This window comes from Pristiophorus japonicus, chromosome 9 (genome assembly GCF_044704955.1).
Source record: "Pristiophorus japonicus isolate sPriJap1 chromosome 9, sPriJap1.hap1, whole genome shotgun sequence".
Classification (NCBI taxonomy): Eukaryota; Metazoa; Chordata; class Chondrichthyes; family Pristiophoridae; genus Pristiophorus; species Pristiophorus japonicus.
In genome coordinates this window covers 8,021,261-8,041,063 of record NC_091985.1, presented here as the reverse complement: position 1 = coordinate 8,041,063, position 19,803 = coordinate 8,021,261, and the positions used below count along the sequence as shown (strand labels likewise).

Genomic DNA, 19,803 nt, shown 5'->3' with positions numbered 1-19,803 from the left:
CCCGCCCTCCCCCCTCTCTTCTCCTCCCTCCCTCCCGCCCTCCCCCCTCTCTTCTCCTCCCTCCCTCCCTCCCTCCCCCCTCTCTTCTCCCTCCCTCCCTCCCTCCCTCCCTCCCCTCTCTTCTCCTCCCTCCCTCCCTCCCTCCCCCCCTCTCTTCTCCTCCCTCCCTCCCTCCTCCCCCCTCTCTTCTCCTCCCTCCCTCCCTCTCTCCTCCCCCCTCCCTCCCCCCCTCTCTCCTCCCCCCCCCTCCCCCCCTCTCTCCTCCCCCCTCCCTCCCTCCCTCCTCCCCCCCCTCCCTCCCTCCCTCCCTCCTCCCTCCCTCCCCCCCTCTCTTCCCCTCCCTCCCTCCCTCCCCCCTCTCTTCTCCTCCCTCCCCCCCTCTCTTCTCCTCCCTCCCCCCCTCTCTTCTCCTCCCTCCCTCCCTCCCTCCCCCCCTCTCTTCTCCTCCCTCCCTCCCTCCCTCCCCCCCTCCTCCCTCCCTCCCTCCCTCCTCCCTCCCCCCTCTCTTCTCCTCCCTCCCTCCCTCCCCCCCTCTCTTCTCCTCCCTCCCTCCCTCCCCCTCTCTTCTCCTCCCTCCCCCCCTCTCTTCTCCTCCCTCCCCCCCCCTCTCTGTCTCCTCCCTCCCTCCCCTCCTCCCTCCCCCCCTCTCTTCTCCTCCCTCCCTCCCTCCCCCCCCCCTCCCCCCCTCTCTCTCAGCGGCACAAACAACTGCAGAATTCTCCTTGGCTGAAGCACTTTCACACAGGTAGGAAGATGGTTTATTTAATCTTTTCTTGGCTTATAAATGTTTATTCAGGTTGGATTTATTTGTATAATATTTGTAGAAGTATAAATAAGGATTTAATTGTCGAATTTAATGAGTTCCCTTCCCCCCCCACCTCGTTCTGGACGCCTAATTTGTAACCTGCGCCTGATTTTTTAATGTGTAGAACAGGTTTTTTCAGTTCTACAAAAATCTTCACTGGCTCCATTCTACTTTAGTTTGGAGTACATTTTCACCGTGGAAACTTTCAAATCAGACGTCAGTGGCCGGACACGCCCCCTTTTGAAGAAAAAATTCTGTTTTAAACTAGAACTGTTCTACCTGACTAGAACTGCAGAAAAAAAAATGTGGAGAATTGCGATTTCTAAAATAGTCCGTTCTCTACCAGTTGCTCCTAAAAATCAGGCGCGAATCATGTGGAAACTTGGGCCCATTGAGTGGGATCATAATAGTGTAAAGAGCAGCGAAGGGAAGAATTTTTGAAGTGTTTTCAGGAGCACTTTCTTGAACAGTATGTTTCTGGCCCAATGAAGGAGGAGGCATTGCTGGATTTGGATCTGGAGCAAGTGTGAACATTTAGGGAACAGTGATAATAGTATCATAAGGTTTAGATTAGCTATGGAAAAGGACAGGGAGAAATCAAGAGTAAAAATGTTTAACTGGGGAAAGGCCAATTTCAGTGGGATGAGAACAAATCTGGTCTGGGTAAACTGGAATCAAAGATTGGTGGACAAAACTGTAGTGGAACAATGGGCTTCCTTTGAAGAGGAAATAGTTTGGGTACAGTCAAGGTACATTCACACAAGGGGGAAAGGCAGGGCAACTAAAGTCAGAGCTCCCTGAATGACAAAACAGATAGAGAATATGATGAAGCAGAAGAAAAGTGTATATGACAGATGTCAGGTTGCAAATACATCGGAGAATCAGGCTACATATAGAAAGGTCAGAGGAGAAGTGAAAAAGAAAGTAAGAGGGACAAAAAGATGTTATGAGAATAGAATTGCAGCCAACATAAAAGGTAATCCACAAGTCTTCTATAGGCATATAAATAGTGAACGGGCAGTAAGAGGAGGGGTGGGGCCGATTAGGGAGCAAAAAGGAGACCTACGCATGGAGGCTGAGGAACTAAATGAGTACTTTGCATCTGGCTTCACTTAAAGAGGAAGCTGCTGCCTTAGACAGTGAAGTAGGAGGAAGTGGAGACACTTGATGGGGTAAAAATTGATAAAGAGGTATTAGAAAGCCTGGCTGTACTTAAATAGGTAAATCATTCGGAGTGGATGGGATGCATCCTAGGATACTGAGGAAATTGAGGGCGGAAATCTCAGAGGTACTGGCCATAATGTTCCAATCCTCCATAGATACAGGTGTGGTGCCGGAGGACTGGAGAATTGCAAATGTTACACCAAAAAAGGGAGTAAAGATAAACCCAGCAACTACAGGCCACTTTAACCTTGGAAGTGAGGAAGCTTTGAGAAACAGTAATCAGAGACATTAACAGTCACTTGGATAGGGGTAGATTCATTAAGGAAAGACAAGACGGATTCGTTAAAGGCAAATCATATTTAAGCAACTTAGAAACATAGAAACATAGAGATTTACAGCGCAGAAGGAGCCCATTTCAGCCTAGCGTGTCCGCACCGGCTGACAAAGAGCTACACGGCCCTTGGTCAGCAGCCCTGAAGGTTACATATAAACCTATGAACAATGGCGGAAGGGTAAAGAGCACCCAGCCGAACCAGTCCGCCCCCACACAACTGCCGCACCCCTTACACTGAAACATTCTACGTTTCACCCCAACCAGAGACATGTGATCTCCTGGGAGAGGCAAAAACCAGATAAAAACCCAGGCCAATTTGGAGGAAAGAAATCTGGGAAAATTCCCCTCCGACCCATCCAGGCAATTGAAAATAGTCCAGGAGATCATCCTGGCCTTGATCGAGTTTTTTGGTGAGATAAGAGAGAGGGTTGATGAGGGTAATGCGGTTGTTGTAGTGTACATGGATTTCCAAACGACATTTGACAAAGTGCCACATAATCGGCTTGCCAGCAAAGTTGAAACCCATGGAATAAAAGGGAGAGTGGCAGCCTGAATACGAAGTTGGCTGAGTGACAGGAAACAGAGTAGTGGTGAATGGTTGTTTTTCGGGCTGGAGGTAGGTTTACAGTGGTGTTCCCCCGAGATCAGTTCTAGGACCACTGCTTTTCATGATATATATTAATAACTTGGATGTTGGTGTACAGTGCACAATTTCAAAATTTGCAGATGACGCAAATCTTGATAGTGTAGTAAAAAGAGAGGAGGAAAGTGATAGACCTCAGGAAGACAGAGACAGACTGGTGAAATGGGCAGACACGTGGCAGATGAAGTTTAATGCAGAAAAGTGTGAAGTGATGCTTTTTGGTAGAAAGAATGAGGAGAGGGCATATAAACTAAATGGTACAATCCTAAAGGAGGTGCACGAACAGAGAGACCTGGGGGTATATGTGCATAAATTGTTGAAGATGGCAGGGCAGGTTGAGAAAGTAGATAAAAAGGCTTATGGGTTCCTGGGCTTCATAAATAGAGATATAGAGTTCAAAAGTGTGGAAATTATGATTAACATTTATAAAACACCTGGTTCAGCCCCAACTGGAGTATTGTGTCCAATTCTGGGCACCACACTTTAGGAAGGATGTGAAGGCCTTAGATAAGATGCAGAAAAGATTTCCGAGAATGATTCCATGAATGAGGGACTTCAGTTACATTGATACACTGGAGAAGCTGGAGCTCGTTGGTGCAGAGAAGATTGAGAGAATATTTGACAGAGGTGCTCAAAATCATGAGCAGTCTGGACAAAGTGGATAGAGAGAAACTGTTCCCATTAACAGAAGGGTCGAGAACCAGAGGACACAGATTTAAGGTGATGGGCAAAATGACCAAAGGCAATGTTAAAAACGTTTTTACGCAGCGAGTGGTTATGACCTGGAATGCACTGCCTGAAAGGGCGGTGGAGGCAGTCTCAGTTTTACTTTCAAAAGGGAAGTGGATTAGTATCTGAAGGAAAAAAATTGCAAGGCTATGAGGAGAGGGCAGGGAAGTGGGACTAGCTGAGAGTTGGCACGGGCTCGATGGGCCGAATGGCCTCCTTCCATGTTGGAACTATTCTATGATTCTATGTATCAACAGCTGCCGTCTGGAAAAAATAGGGGCAGAGGTTATGGTCTGAAATTGTTGAACTCGATGTTGAGTCCAGAAGGCTGCAATGTGCCTAATCGAAAGATGAGGTGCTGTTCCTCAAGCTTGCTTTGAGCTTCGTCGGAACTGGACAGATTAGATGCAGGAAGAATGTTCCCTAGGTTGGGGAAGTCCGGAACCAGGGGTCACAGTCTAAGGATAAGGGGCAGGCCATTTAGGACCGAGATGAGGAGAAACTTCTTCACTCAAAGAGTTGTTATCCTATGGAATTCTCTACCGCAAAGATGCCAGTTAATTGGATATATTCAAGGGGGAGTTAGATATGGTCCTTACGGCTAAAGGGATCAAGGGGTATGGAGAGAAAGCAGGAAAGGGGTACTGAGGGAATGATCAGCCATGATCTTCTTGAATGACGGTGCAGGCTCGAATGGCCGAATGGCCTACTCCTGCACCTATTTTCTATGTTTCTATGTTTCTCAGTGTAGGAGGCTGAGGATCGAGAGATCAAAGTGGGAGTGGAGCAGAGAATAGCCTGTCACTCCCGGTTTTGAATGGCCCATGCAGCCTGTTAAAGGGGCTGTGTGGGGAAAATAAAAATTAGAGGGAACATTGGACACAAGTATCCGACTGAATGCGAGCTCAGAATTCTGAGCCGCAACTCCAGTCTCCGCTTATCGGGAATGTCTGGAGCGGGGTTTGAATCCCGAACCTTCTGAATCAGAGGCAGGAATGCTACTATTTTTTAAATTCAGATTTATTCATGATTAAAAACATGATCATTCTGTTGCATCATACAAATCCATTCCGCCACTCTGCACAGCCGTTCCTCCACCAATTATAAAAATCAAAAACTGAAGTTTCATTTGTCTCCCTTGACATATACTAATCTATTGTACTTTAAGAAAATACTACCTGTATCTTTAAATTTCTTTCTGAATAGAACATCCACAGAGCCTTTTTGATCCAAAGGCTCGATTCAAGGCATTGAGTGATATGATATGAAGCTGGGCTGTGTTCAGCTCACTCAACCTAAAGGCCTTTTCCTGTTTGTAAATATTTGTACTTTTGTTTTGAATCCAGGCCAACTGGTACAGTGCCATCTCGGAACAGTGGTATATGTTGTACAAGGTGTTACAGTAATTTACGTTTTATGCTTTTCATGCATTTTATCCCACCCTTCCTCACGTTGCCCTCACTGAATGCACTCTGTCCCAATGTGCATTCATAGTCACATCTCCTTTCTATTGCTCTGCCGATTTTCAATCCAATCAGATGTTTTGCCATTAACTGTTGCACCTTTTATCTTTTAAAATCCTCAAATGGAGACCTTTAGCAAATGTTTCGGATGTCTTTGGGGTGAAAACTGCTAACCTTTTACAATGGGACTGAAAATCGGGTGGTGTGGAAAACAGACTGCCCATTCACTATCGCCCATTTTACTGGAGCGCCTGAGGTGAATTTCACCCATTGTCTCCATCAGAATGGCTTCATCCATTAATGTAGCTGCTTCATCTAATAATTGAAGTGCAGTTCTGATGTATAGCCTATTGTGTCTGACCCACCCTGCTAGCTCCTTGTCACTTTGTTGTTCCTTTAATGAACAATCACTGTCGTGGCTTATCCTCCTTAACCCCGAGCCAGCAATGCAATGAATCTGGTAACAGTCATTAAAGAACAGATCAGGGCCAGTGGAAAATATGAAGATCATTCAAGGTTCGTTCCACACTTTGTGTGGGTTGTGCGGGACTTTACTTTGGATCTGAATATCAATGGAAATACAGTAACGTCGGATCAATATTTAGAGTATTCTCTTGGAGGAAAGGAAGGTAGGTGAACTAAAAGCAGAATAAGTTCATTATTGACATGACCTATTTCCAATAATGTGTCAGTTCATTTATCGGTTCCACAAGATTTCTGTTCACGTACAGACATCAGTTATCTGGACTGATTAATTAATAAATATTTAAATGTATATATGTATAACAAACAATTTTTGAGTGATAACTGATAGCTTATAAAGGATTAATTTCTATCAAATTATTTACATTCTCTTTGTTTACCAATCAGACTTAGCTTTGAGAGTAAACCTGGATGAAGGTGATCTCCATGGGTTTATGCAGCTGCACTGTGCTATCAACTGATTCCTTGATGTTCTCTTCACCATGGCCTTTAGGCTTTATGCTAATTAGATATGACAGACTCAGTAATGTAGGAGACCAATATGGTTATGTCCCTTTGCTTGTGATTGGACTTGCGCTGCACAGTCTGCATAAAGGTGTCCCTAAAGAGAAGCTAAGTTCTCCTTCCTCTGTGCTCCAAGACTGTATCTGTGGTGTGGCTATTTGTAGTCTCTTTGGTACAACACTCCTTCAGCCTGTACTCCAATAGGCACAGGTGGGGAGAGAAGCATCAATATACCAACGTCTGAAAGGGGATACGAGGAACTAGATGGAGCTCTGTCTTTTGTCATCTAGCAATTCCGATGTTGCTAATTATTTCCTAGTGATTCTGGGATCATGACTGCAACCCCCCCCCCCACCCCACCCCCCAAAAAGTTTTGCCAATATTTGCACACTCACTTAGCCTGTCTATATCCCTTTGCAGATTTTTTATGTCCTCCTCACAACTTGCTTTCCCACCCATCTTTGTATCATCAGCAAACTTGGCTACATTACACTTGGTGCCTTCATCCAAATCATTAATATAGATTGTAAATAGTTGAGGCCCCAGCAGCGATCCCTGCAGCACCCCATTAGTTACCGTTTTCCAACCGAAAAATTAACCATTTATCCCGACTCTCTGTTTTCTGTTAGTCAACCAATCCTTTATCCATGCTAATATATTACCCTCAACACCATGATCATTTAGTTGGTGCATTTTCCAGCATTTTAGATTCAAATTTCAAGTCAAATTAATTTACAGATATTTATAGGATCTATTTCCTTGATTGAGAGTTGAAGCCATGCACAGTGACTGTTGCCTTTTGTGCAGACAATTCGTTCCATGCCCATGAGTATTGTGTACAGTTTTGGTCTCCCAACTTGAGGAAGGACATTCTTGCTATTGAGGGAGTGCAGCGAAGATTCACCAGACTGATTCCCGGGATGGCGGGACTGACCTATCAAGAAAGACTGGATCAACTGGGCTTGTATTCACTGGAGTTCAGAAGAATGAGAGGGGACCTCATGGAAACGTTTAAAATTCTGACGGGTTTAGACAGGTTAGATGCAGGAAGAATGTTCCCAATGTTGGGGAAGTCCAGAACCAGGGGTCACAGTCTGAGGATAAGGGGTAAGCCATTTAGGACCGAGATGATGAGAAACTTCTTCACCCAGAGAGTGGTGAACCTGTGGAATTCTCTACCACAGGAAGTAGTTGAGGCCAATTCACTAAATATATTCAAAAGGGAGTTAGATGAAGTCCTTACTACTCGGGGGATCAAGGGGTATGGCGAGAAAGCAGGAATGGGGTACTGAAGTTTCATGTTCAGCCATGAACTCATTGAATGGCGGTGCAGGCTAGAAGGGCTGAATGGCCTGCTCCTGCACCTATTTTCTATGTTTCTATGTTTCTATGAGGTGCTTCTGGTGAAAATGGACATTGATTTAAAGATCCCACCAGGCCACCCTATGAGTCATCATCGATCAGGTATTCTGGCCTGGGCCAGACAGGGAACTGGTCGTGAGGGAGAGGGGAAGGGAGCCAAGTGGGAATTTCACTGGACTCTGACTGCGCCACAAACTCTTGAGGCCAACTTTCATCTGAATTGTTCTTAATTCAGTGCAGCGAACAACTGATTTTTTTTTTGTTCATTGTTTTTATCACTTCATGCATTAGACTGCAGATAATGACTGATTAATAGTCGCACCATCATGATCATTTCTAGACAAAGTAATTCCATTGCACTGAAGTGTTTATTCTCATGGTATATTAGCATTATTGAAGGTAGCCCTCTGACACTGAGCAGCTCTGGGCACTTTGCAGCTGGTTCCTCACCAGATGCTTCCTCGGTGATTCCGAGGTTGAGCTGCTAAGGATTAGAGATGAGATGGAAGTGTTTAACAGCCAGATTGAGAGTGAGGGTCCAGGACTGGCCACTGTCTGTTGTGGGTGTTTGCTTGCAACGATGGGGAATCACTGATTTCAGGAGGAGGCTTGGAGAGGGGAGCTCAGGCGAGAGTTATGGGCGTGGGTAGTAACACCACATGTAACAAAGCTGGGGTGGGGGACAGGAAGAAAGCAGGAGGTTCACTGTCAGCTCTAACAAAATGATATCCTCCAACGCTTCATTTATAAGCAGCTTGAATGCTTTACTTCACAACCTCACAATACCTTCCGGTGCAGTCAGAGTTCCATTGAATCCTTGTGATTTTCTCCCACTGCAACAGACCAGTCATTTGACCCACCAAGTGCAGGACGCATTAAGTCCAGTAGGGCATGCTCAGAAGATCTCCACCTTGCTGGATTAGGGAACTTTGGCAAATATGAATCCACACTCATTTTCATTGGGCAATCCCAAATACTGCCTACTCACATTTAACATATGGGCTTGAAGTCAAACCAATGTACTAACTGCACTTGGAACTTTGAGCCTGTACCAGCAGAGAGCAGTCACTCAATCCTTCCATCACCTGTGTTGTAGGCATCAGCAGAGCAGGAATCTCCGGGATTTATAAAACGCTGTGCCCCCAGCCCCTCCCAGTCTGTCAAATCTCTGGATAATTAAGACTTAGTACTTGAACAAAACCATCCCGTAATTCTCTTTTGAAACACAGAATAGAAACTATGGGGACAGCACATTTGTCAACTCATGAGAGCCGGGTCGATGTGACACTCTCATTCACAAGAGCGTATCATCTGGCAGCCTTGGGGTATCACATTTAATGAGAACTCAACATTTGGAGAAAGAGGTGTGTTTTTGGGAATGCAGGTGAGAAAGACTCAGAACTGATTTTTGTTCATTTCGACCCTCAGGTTCCAAAGAAACGACAGCTTACAATGTGCATCGAGACACTTTCCGGAATTCCTTTCTCAATAGGAAATGTTTCATGCTTGTTTATCCATCAACAAAACGGAAACGGAGACATCAAGAACAAGATCTAGATGAAGAATTCATTGCTGAATGTCAGAAACTTTGCAACTATGTTTACGGAGTCAATCCAATAAAAGCTTTCTCAGGTGGCAACCAGTCCAGTGGTGAAAGTAAGTGCTGTGTGTGTGCGACAAAGTTTGACATTAAACAGCTGGAGTGTGAGAGTTAGCACTGGTTTACAATCCATTATACATTGGTTTCCGATCTATTGTACGATAGTTTATGATCTATTGTGCGCTGGTTTCTGATCTATTGTACGCTGGTTTACGATCAAACGTCCGCTGGTTTACGATCAAATGTACGCTGGTTTATGATCTATTGTATGCTGGCTTATGATCTATTGTATGCTGGCTTATGATCTATTGTATGCTGGTTTATGATCAAATGTGCGCTGGTTTACGATCTATTGTGCGCTGGTTTACGATCTAGTGTATGCTGGTTTAATAAGGACATATGAAATAGGAGCAGGAGTAGGCCATTTGGCCACTCGAGCCTGCTCCGCCATTCAATAAGATCATGGCTGATCTGATCATGGACTCGGCTCCACTTCCCTGCCCGCTCCCCATGACTCTTTATTCCCTTATCAAAAATCTGTCTATCTCCGCCTTAAATATATTCAATGACCCAGCCTCCACAGCAGAGAATTCCACAGATTTGCAACCCTCAGAAAAGAAATGTCTTCTCATCTCAGTTTTAATTGGGCGGTCCCTTATTCTAAGGAAATGTCCCCTAGTTTTAGTTACCCCTGAGTGGAAATATCTTTTCTGCATCCACCTTGTCAAGCCCTCTCATTATCTTGTATGTTTTAATAAGATCACCTCTCATTCTTCTGACTCAACCTATCTTTATAGGAGGAGTGTGATATTCTGGGTGAAATAAATATAGTGAGAGAGGAAGTATTAAGGGGTTTAGCAGCTTTGAAAGTAGATAAGTCCCCAGGCCCAGATGAAATGCATCCCAGGCTGCTGAGCGAAGTAAAAGAGGAAATAACAGAGGCCTTGACCATCATTTTCCAGTCCTCTTTGGATCTGGGAATGGTATCGGAAGATTGGTGGACTGGTAATGTAATAACCTTGTTTAAGAAAGGAGAATGAGCTAGGCCGAGTAATTACAGGCCTGTCAACCTAACCTCATTGGTGGGAAAATTATTGGAAAAGATCCTGAAAGACAGGATAAATCTGCATTTGGAAAGGCAAGGATTAATTAGGGACAGTCAGCGCGGATTTGTTAAGGGAAGATCGTATCTGACTAAACTGATTGACCCTCTTGGTTACCTCCTCAAAAAATTCAATGAGGGTAGTGCGTACGATGTAGTATATATAAACTTTAGCAAAGCTTTTGATAAGGTCCCACATGAAGGTTAAAGCCCATGGGATACAGGGCAAGGTGTCAAGTTGGATCCAAAATTGGCTTGGAGGTAGGAAGCAAAGGGTAATGATTGATGGATGTTTTTGTGACTGGAAGGATATTTCCAGTGGGGTTCTGCAGGACTCAGTACTGGGTCCCTTGCTTTTTGTGGTATATATTAACGATTTTAGATTTGAATATAGGGAGTATGATTAAGAAGTTTGCAGATAACACTAAAATTGGCTGATAAGAAGAGGAAAGTCATGGGCTGCAGGAGGATATCAATCTACTGGTCAGGTGGGCAGAGCAGTGGCAGATGGAATTTAATTCCGAGAAGTGTGAGGTGATGCACTTTTGGAGGGCTAATAAGGAAAGGGTATACACATTAAGCAGTAGGCCACTTAATAGTGTAGATGAACAAAGGGACCTTGGAGTGCTTGTCCACAGATCCCTAAAAGTAGCAGGCCAGGTGGTTAAGAAGGCATATGGAATGCTTGCCTTTATTGGCCAAGGCATAGAATCTAAGAGCAGGAAGGTTATGCTTAAATTGTATAATACTTTGATTGGGCCACAGCTGGAGTATTGCGTGCAGTTCTGGTCGTCATGTTATTGGAAGGACGTGATTGCTCTAGAGAGGGTGCAGAGGAGATTTACTAGGATGCTGACTGGAATGGAGAATCTTAGTTATGTGGACAGATTGGATAGGCTGGGTTTGTTCTCATTGGAACAGAGGAGATTAAGAGGAGACCTCATTGAGGTGTACAAAATATTGAGGGGCCTGGACATAGTAGATAGTAAGGGTCTATTTCCATTGGTGGAGGGGCCTATTATGAGGGGGCATAGTTTTAAGGTGGTTGGTGGAAGGTTTAGAGGGGATTTGAGGGGGGGGGGCTTCTTTACGCAGAGGGTTGTGGGAATCTGGAACTCGCTGCCTGGAAGAGTGGTGGATGCAGAAACTCTCACCACTTAAGAGGTGGTTGGATGGGCACTTAAAGTGCAGTAACCTGCAGGGCTATGGACCTAGAGCTGGTAATTGGAATTATACTGGATGACCTTTTGTTGGATGGAGCAGATATAATGGTAAGTGCTGCAGGGAATAGAATATGGCCAGGGTGATCTCCTGGACTAGTTTCAATTGCCTGGATGGGTTGGAGAGGAACTTCCCCAGATTTTTTTCTCCCTCAATTGGCCTGGGTTTTTGCTTCTCCCAAGAGATCACATGACTCCGGTTGGGGTGGAGTGTAGAATATTTTAGTATAAGGGGTGTTGCAGTTGTGGTGAGGCAGGCTGGTTGGGCTGGGTGCTCTTTACCTTTCTGTCATTATTCATAGGTTTATATGTAACCTTTAGGGCTGCTGACCAAGAGCCATGTGGCTCTTTGTCGGCCAGTGTGGACACAATAGGCCGAAATGGCCTCCTTCTGTGCTGTAAATTTCAATGTTTTATGTTTCTTTCCATAAGTCAATCTCTTCATTTCCGGAAATGAAATCAAGTGATCCTTCTCTGAACAGCCTTCAATGCAAGTATATCCTTCCTTAAATACCGAGACCAAAACTGTTCTCCAGGTGTGGCCCCACCAATATCCTGTACCATTGTAGCAGAACTTCTCTGTTTTTATACTCTATCCCCCTTGCAATAAAGGCCAACATTCCATTTGCCTTCCTGATTACTTGCTGTACCTGCATACTAACTTTTTGTGTTTCATGCTCAAGGACCCCCAGGTCCCTCTGTACTGCATTACTTGGCAATTTTTCTCCATTTAAATTATAATTTGTTTTTATATTATTTCTGCCAAAGTGGACAACCTCACATTTTCCTACATTATACTTCATCTGCCAAATATTTGCCCACTCACTTAGCCTGTCTATATCCCTTTGCAGATTTTTTGTGTCCTCCTCACAATTTGCTTTCCCACCCATCTTTGTATCATCAGCAAATCTGGCTACATTACACTCGGTCTCTTCATCCAAGTCATTAGTATAGATTGTAAATAGTTGAGGACCCAGCATCGATCCCTGCAGCACTATTTCCTAACCGGAAAATGACTCATTTATCCCGACTCTCTGTTTTCTGTTCGTTAGCCAATCCTCTCTCCATGCTAATGTATTACCCTCAACCCCGTGAGCTTTTATCGTCTGCAGTAAACTCTTATATGGCACCTTATCGAATGCCTTCTGGAAATCCAAATACACCACATCCACTGGTTCCCCCTTATCCACCCTGCTTGTTACATCCTCAAAGAAGCCCAGCAAATTTTTCAAACATGATTTCCCTTTCATAAAACCATGCTGCCTCTGCTTGATTGAATCATGCTTTTCCAACTGTCCTGCTACTGCTTCCTTAATAATGGACTCCAGCATTTTCCCAATGACAGATGTTAGGCTAACTGGTCTATAGTTTCCTGCTTTTTGTCTGCCTCCTTTTTTAAATAGGGGTGTTACATTTGCGGTTTTCCAATCGACTGGAACTGCCCCAGAATCCAGGGAATTTTGGTAGATTACAACCAATGCATCCACTATCTCTGCAGTCACTTCTCTTAAAACACTAGGATGTAAGGCATCAGGTCCAGGGGATTAATCCAACTTTAGTCCCATTATCTTACTGAGTATGACGTTCTTAGTGATTGTGATTGTGTTAAGTTCCTACCCCCACCCCATAGCCTCTTGACTCTCCACTATTGGGATATTTTTAGTGTTCTCTAAAGTAAAACTGATACAAAATATTTGTACTCTGCCATCTCCATGTTCCCCATCACTAATTCCCCGGTCTCGTCCTTCAAGGGACCGACATTTATTTCGCCACTCTTTTTCTTTTCTTATACCTATAGAAACTTTTGTTATAGAAACATAGAAAATAGGTGTAGGAGTAGGCCATTCGAGCCTGCACCACCATTCAATAAGATCATGGCTGATCATTCACCTCAGTACCCCTTTCCAGCTTTCTCTCCATACCCCTTGATCCCTTTAGCCATCAGGGCCATATCTAACTCCCTCTTGAATATATCCAATGAACTGGCATCTCTGTGGTAGAGAATTCCACAGGTTAACAACTTTTTGAGTGAAGAAGTTTCTCCTCATCTCGATCCTAAATGGCCTACCCCTTATCCTTCGACTGTGACCCCTGGTTCTGGACTTCCCCAAGATTGGGAACATTTTTCCTGCATCTAACCTGCCCAGTTCCGATGAAGCTCAAAGTAAGCTTGAGGAACAGCACCTCATCTTTCGATTAGGCACATTGCAGCCTTCTGGACTCAACATCGAGTTCAACAATTTCAGACCATAACCTCTGCCCCTATTTTTTCCAGACGGCAGCTGTTGATACATAGAATCATAGAATAGTTCCAACATGGAAGGAGGCCATTCGGCCCATCGAGCCCGTGCCAACTCTCTGCTAGTCCCACTTCCCTGCCCTCTCCTCATAGCCTTGCAATTTTTTTCCGTCAGATAATTATCCACTTCCCTTTTGAAAGTAAAACTGAGACTTCCTCCACTGCCCTTTCAGGCACTGCATTCCAGATCATAACCACTCGCTGCGTAAAAACGTTTTTAACATCGCCTTTGGTCATTTTGCCCATCACCTTAAATCTGTGTCCTCTGGTTCTTGACCCTTCTGCTAATGGGAACAGTTTCTCTCTATCCACTTTGTCCAGACTGCTCATGATTTTGAACACCTCTGTCAAATATTCTCTCAATCTTCTCTGCACCAACGAGCTCCAGCTTCTCCAGTGTATCAATGTAACTGAAATCCCTCATTCCTGGAATCATTCTCAGAAATCTTTTTGCATCTTATCTAAGGCATTCACATCCTTCCTAAAGTGTGGTGCCCAGAATTGGACACAATACTCCAGTTGGGGCCGAACCAGTGTTTTATAAATGTTAATCATAATTTCCACACTTTTGAACTCTATATCTCTATTTATGAAGCCCAGGAACCCATAAGCCTTTTTAGCTACTTTCTCAACCTGCCCTGCCATCTTCAACAATTTTTGCACATATACCCCCAGGTCTCTCTGTTCGTGCACCTCCTTTAGGATTGTATCATTTAGTTTATATGCCCTCTCCTCATTCTTTCTACCAAAAAGCATCACTTCACACTTTTCTGCGTTAAACTTCATCTGCCACGTGTCTGCCTATTTCACCAGTCTGTCTCTGTCTTCCTGAAGTCTATCACTTTCCTCCTCTCTTTTTACTACACTATCAAGATTTGCATCATCTGCAAATTTTGAAATTGTGCACTGTACACCAACATCCAAGTCATTAATATATATCATGAAAAGCAGTGGTCCTAGAACTGATCTCGGGGGAACACCACTGTAAACCTACCTCCAGCCTGAAAAACAACCATTCACCACTACTCTGTTTCCTGTCACTCAGCCAACTTCATATTCAGGCTGCCACTCTCCCTTTTATTCCATGGGTTTCAACTAGACTGGGCGATGTGTAATGAGCAAGGACTAATTAGCAATCTTGTTATGCGAGGACCCTTGGGGAAGAGTGACCATAATATGGCAGAATTCTTTTATTTTAGGATGAAGAGTGACACAGTTAATTCAGAGACTAGGGTCCTGAACTGAAGGAAAGATAACTTTGATGGTATGAGATGTGAATTAGCTAGAATAGACTGGCGAGCGATATTTAAAGGGTTGACGGTGGATAGGCAATGGCAAACATTTAAAGATCACATGGATGAACTTCAACAATTGTAAATCCCTGTCTGGAGTAAAAATCCAGAGTAAAAAGGTGGCTCAACCGTGGCTAACAAGGGAAATTAAGGATAGTGTTAAATCCAAGGAAGAGGCATATAAATTGTCCAGAAAAAGGAGCAAACCTGAGGACTGGGAGAATTTTGTAATACAACAGAGGAGGACAAAGGGTTTAATTAGGAGGGGGGGAAATAGAGTATGAGAGGAAGCTTGCTGGGAACATAAAAACTGACTGCAAATGCTTCTATAGATATGTAAAAAGAAAAAGATTAGTGAAAACAAACATAGGTCCCTTGCAGTCAGATTCAGGTGAATTTATAATGGGGAACAAAGAAATGGCGGACCAATTAAACAAATACTTTAGTTTTATCTTCACGAAGGAAGACACAAATAACCTTCCAGAAATACTAGGGGACCGAAGGTCCAGTGAGAAGGAGGAACTGAAGGAAATCCTTATTCGGCAGGAAATTGATGGGATTGAAGGCCGATAAATCCCTGGAGCCTGATAGTCTGCATCACAGAGTACTTCAGAAAGTAGCCCTAGAAATAGTGGATGCATTGGTGATCATTTTCCAGCAGTTTATCGACTCTTATCGATTCCTATGGACTGGAGGGTAGTTAATGTAACACCACTTTTGAAGAAAGGAGGGAGAGAGAAAACAGGTAATTAAAGGTCGGTTAGCCTGACATCATTAGTGGGGAAAATGCTGGACTCAATTATTAAAGATGAAATAGCAACACATTTGGAAAGCAGTGACTGGATCGGCCCAAGTCAGCATGGATTTATGAAAGGGAAATCCTGCTTGACAAATCTTCTACAATTTTTTGAGGATGTAACTAGTAGAGTGGACAAGGGAGAACCAGTGGATGTGGTGTATTTGGACTTTCAAAAGGCTTTTGACAAGGTCCCACACAAGAGATTGGTGTGTAAAATTAAACCTTATTATGGGGGTAATGTACTGACATGGATAGAGAACTGGTTAGCAGAGAGTCGGGATAAACGGGTTCTTTTCAGAATGGCAGGCAGTGACTAGTGCAGTACCGCAAGGCTCAGTGCTGGGACCCCAGCTATTTACAATATACATTAATGATTTAGATGAGGGAATTGAGTGTAATATCTCCAAGTTTGCAGATGACACTAAACTGGGTGGCAGTGTGAACTGTGAGGAGGACGCTAAAAGGCTGCAGGGTGGCTTGGACAGGTTAGGTGAGTGGGCAAATGCATGGCAGATGCAGTATAATGTGGATAAATGTGAGGTTATCCACTTTGGTGGCAAAAACACGAAGGCAGAATATTATCTGAATGGCGGCAGATTAGGAAAAGGGGAGGTGCAGCGAGACCTGGGTGTCATGGTATATCAGTCATTGAAAGTTGGCATTCAGGTACAGCAGGCGGTGAAGAATGCAAATGTTATGTTGGCCTTCATAGGGGATTTGGGTATAGGAGCAGGGAGGTCTTTTTTTTTAATCCAATTTCGTTACAGATCAATTCTAACGCCAAAGATCACTTTACGACAATGTGTTTGATCTTAGGCCAAAAGGCCGAGAGGCGAAGTTGCACCGTTCCTGGAAATATTGCAATACCAGGTCGATGCATGGAGTGGACGGGGCATGCCCCTGATCCAGCTCCCTGTCCAAAAATCAATTCAATATCATGTCCCCATAGGGGATATTAAACTGATAAGAACAGATACTACACTTGATTTTTGACCAGCAACGCCACCCCACCTCCTTTTCGTTTCTGTCTATCCTTCCTAAATGTTGAATACCTCTGGATGTTGAGTACCCAGCCTTGGTCACCCTGGAGCCATGTCTCTGTGATGCCAATTACATCATATCTGTTAACTGCTATCTGCGCAGTTAATTTGTCTACCTTATTCCGAATACTCCTTCAGGCTTGTCTTTTTAACATGCTTTGCCCCTTTAGGATTTTGCTGTAATGTGGCCCTTTTTGCTTTTTGCGTTTGGTTTCTCTGCCCTCCACTTTTACTTTTCTTTTTTTCTATCTTTTGCTTCTGTCCCCATTCTACTTCTCTCTGTCTCCCTGCATAGGTTCCCATCCCCCTGCCATATTCTCCCCAACAGCACTAGCAAACACTCCCCTTGGGATATTGGTTCCGGTCCTGCCCAGGTGTCGACTGTCCGGTTTGTACTGGTCCCACCTCCCCCAGAACCGGTTCCAATGTCCCAGGAATTTGAATTCCTCCCTTCTGCACCACTCCTCAAGCCACGTATTCATCTGAGCTATCCTGCGATTACTACTCTGACTAGCATGTGGCACTGGTGGCAATCCTGAGATTTCTACTTTTGAGGTCCTACTTTTTAAATTTAGCTCCTAGTTCCCTAAATTCGTCTTGTAGGACCTCATCACATTTTTTACCTATATTGTTGGTACCTATATGCACCACAACAACTGGCTGTTCACCCTCCCCCTTCAAAATGTCCTGCACCCGCTCCGAAACATCCTTGACCCTTGCATCAGGGAGGCAACATACCATCCTGAAGTCTTGGTTGCGGCTGTAAAAACATCTATCTATTCCCTTTACAATAGAATCTCCTACCACTATAGCTCTCCCACTCTTTTTCCTGCCCTCCTGTGCAGCAGAGCCACCCACGATGCCATGAATTTGGTTGTTGCTGCTCTCCCCCGATGAGTCATCCCCCTGAACAATACCCAAAGCGGTGTATCTGTTTTGCAGGGGGATGACCGCAGAGGACCCCTGAACTACCTTCCTTCCACTGCTCTTCCTGTTGGTCACCCATCCCCTATCTGGCTGACTACCCTTTAACTGCGGTGTGGTCAACTCACTAAACGTGCTATTCACGTCATTCTTAGCATCGTGGATGCTCCAGGGTGAATCCACCCGCAGCTCCAGTGCCGTAATGCGGTCTGTCAGGAGCTGCAGGCGGATACACTTCCCGCACATGTAGTCGTCAGGGACAATGGAAGCGTCCCTGAATTCCCACATAACACAGGAGGAGCATAATATGTGTCCGAGCTCTCCTGCCATGACTTAACCCCTGGATTAACTTAATTTGGCAACAACAATGCTAAAGCTTACTTACTGATAAAGAAAAGAAAAAGAATAAACTACTCACCAATCACCAGCCAATCACTTACCCCCTTGGCTGTGACGTCACCTTTAGATTTTTTTCTACTTTTTTGCCTCCTTGCTGCAGCTGCACCAGCCGGCCTCTCCGATCTGCCGACGCTCCTGTTGGGCCTTTTGTAGGCTGCACAACTGCTGCTCCGCCTCCTGACTCCCCATCATAGTCTATCTTCCCTTTCTTAATCATTTTTTTTAGTCATTCTTTGCCAGCTTTTAAAAGCTTAAACTAGTGCCCTTCCACTATTTTTATCCACTTTGTATGCCTTTGTTTTTAATTGTATACCATCCTTTATTATGAAATAACTCCTTAAATGTACGCCACTCACTCATCAACCCCCCTGCACTTTAATCTATTTTCCCAGTCCAATTTAACCAACTCTGCACTCATACCTTTGTGGTCTCCTTTATTTAAGCTGAGTACGCTGGTTTGTAATCCAACTTTCTCGCCCTCCACCTGAATTTGAAATTCAACCATGTTATGATCACTCATTCCAAGGGGATCCTTTACTAGGAGATTGTTTATTAATCCTGTCTCATTACACAGGACCAGATCTAAGATAGCCTGCCCCCTGGTTGGTTCCGTTACATACTGCTCAAGGAACCCGTACCTTATGCACTCTATGAACTCTTCCTCAAGGCTACCCTGACCAATTTGATTTGTCCAATCAATATGGAGGTTAAAATCACCCATGATTATTACTGTTCCCTTTTTACAAGCCCCCACTTATTTGTTGGTTTATACTCCAACCAACAGAGTTGCAACTGTTAGGGGGCCTATAGTCTACGCCCATCAGTGACCTTTTTCCCCTTATTATTCCTTATCTCCACCCAAACTGTTTCAACATCCTGATCATTTGAGGCAATATCGTTTCTCACTATTGCAGCGATTCCATCCTTTATCATCAGAGCTACCCCACCTCCTTTTCCTTTCTGTTCTTCCTTCCGAATTGTAAAGTACCCCTGAATGTTTAGATCCCAGTCTTGGTCACCTTGCAACCACGTCTCTGTTATGGATACCAGATCATATCTATTTGTAACTATTTGTGCTGACAGCTCATCTAATTTGTTCCGAATGCTGTGTGCATTCCGATAGAGATTTAAATGTGTGTTCTTCCCATTTTCTCCTGCTACGGCCCCAGTTTCTGATACACTCTGATCTTTATAGATTCTGTCCTTTCCTGTCACGCTCTGGTTTTTGTTTCCCCAATGCTACCCTGCTCTATTGCCTTCACCTTGTTCTTTGTGCTTTTAGGTTTCTGCTCACCTGAACCCTCCCCCCGCCCCCAACTAATTAGTTTAAAGCTCTCGCTTTAGATCTTCCCCCCCCCCCCACCACAATCTCGCTTCCCCCCCCCACCACAATCTCGCTTCTCCCCCCCCCACCACAATCTCGCTTCCCCCCCCCACCCACCACAATCTCGCTTCTCCCCCCCCCACCACAATCTCGCTTCTCCCCCCCCACCACAATCTCGCTTCTCCCCCCCCCACCACAATCTCGCTTCTCTCCCCCCCCCCACCACAATCTCGCTTCTCCCCCCCCCACCACAATCTCACTTCCCCCCCCCCCACCACAATCTCACTTCTCCCCCCCCCACCACAATCTCGCTTCTC

The 19,803-nt window shown here is 44.6% G+C and overlaps 1 protein-coding gene and 1 pseudogene across 2 annotated transcripts in view; one reads left to right on the top strand and one right to left on the bottom strand.

Moving 5' to 3' along the window:
- Window positions 1-19,803, top strand: part of LOC139272927 (guanylate-binding protein 1-like) — a 64,344-nt gene that overhangs the window by 19,548 nt on the left and 24,993 nt on the right. For both annotated transcript variants that reach the window (XM_070889050.1, XM_070889051.1), the window contains 2 exons: window positions 5,583-5,767; window positions 8,916-9,143. In XM_070889050.1, the coding sequence (XP_070745151.1) occupies window positions 5,583-5,767; window positions 8,916-9,143 (413 nt within the window). The remainder of the gene's footprint in view (window positions 1-5,582; window positions 5,768-8,915; window positions 9,144-19,803) is intronic.
- Window positions 16,633-16,805, bottom strand: LOC139274232 (U2 spliceosomal RNA; annotated as a pseudogene).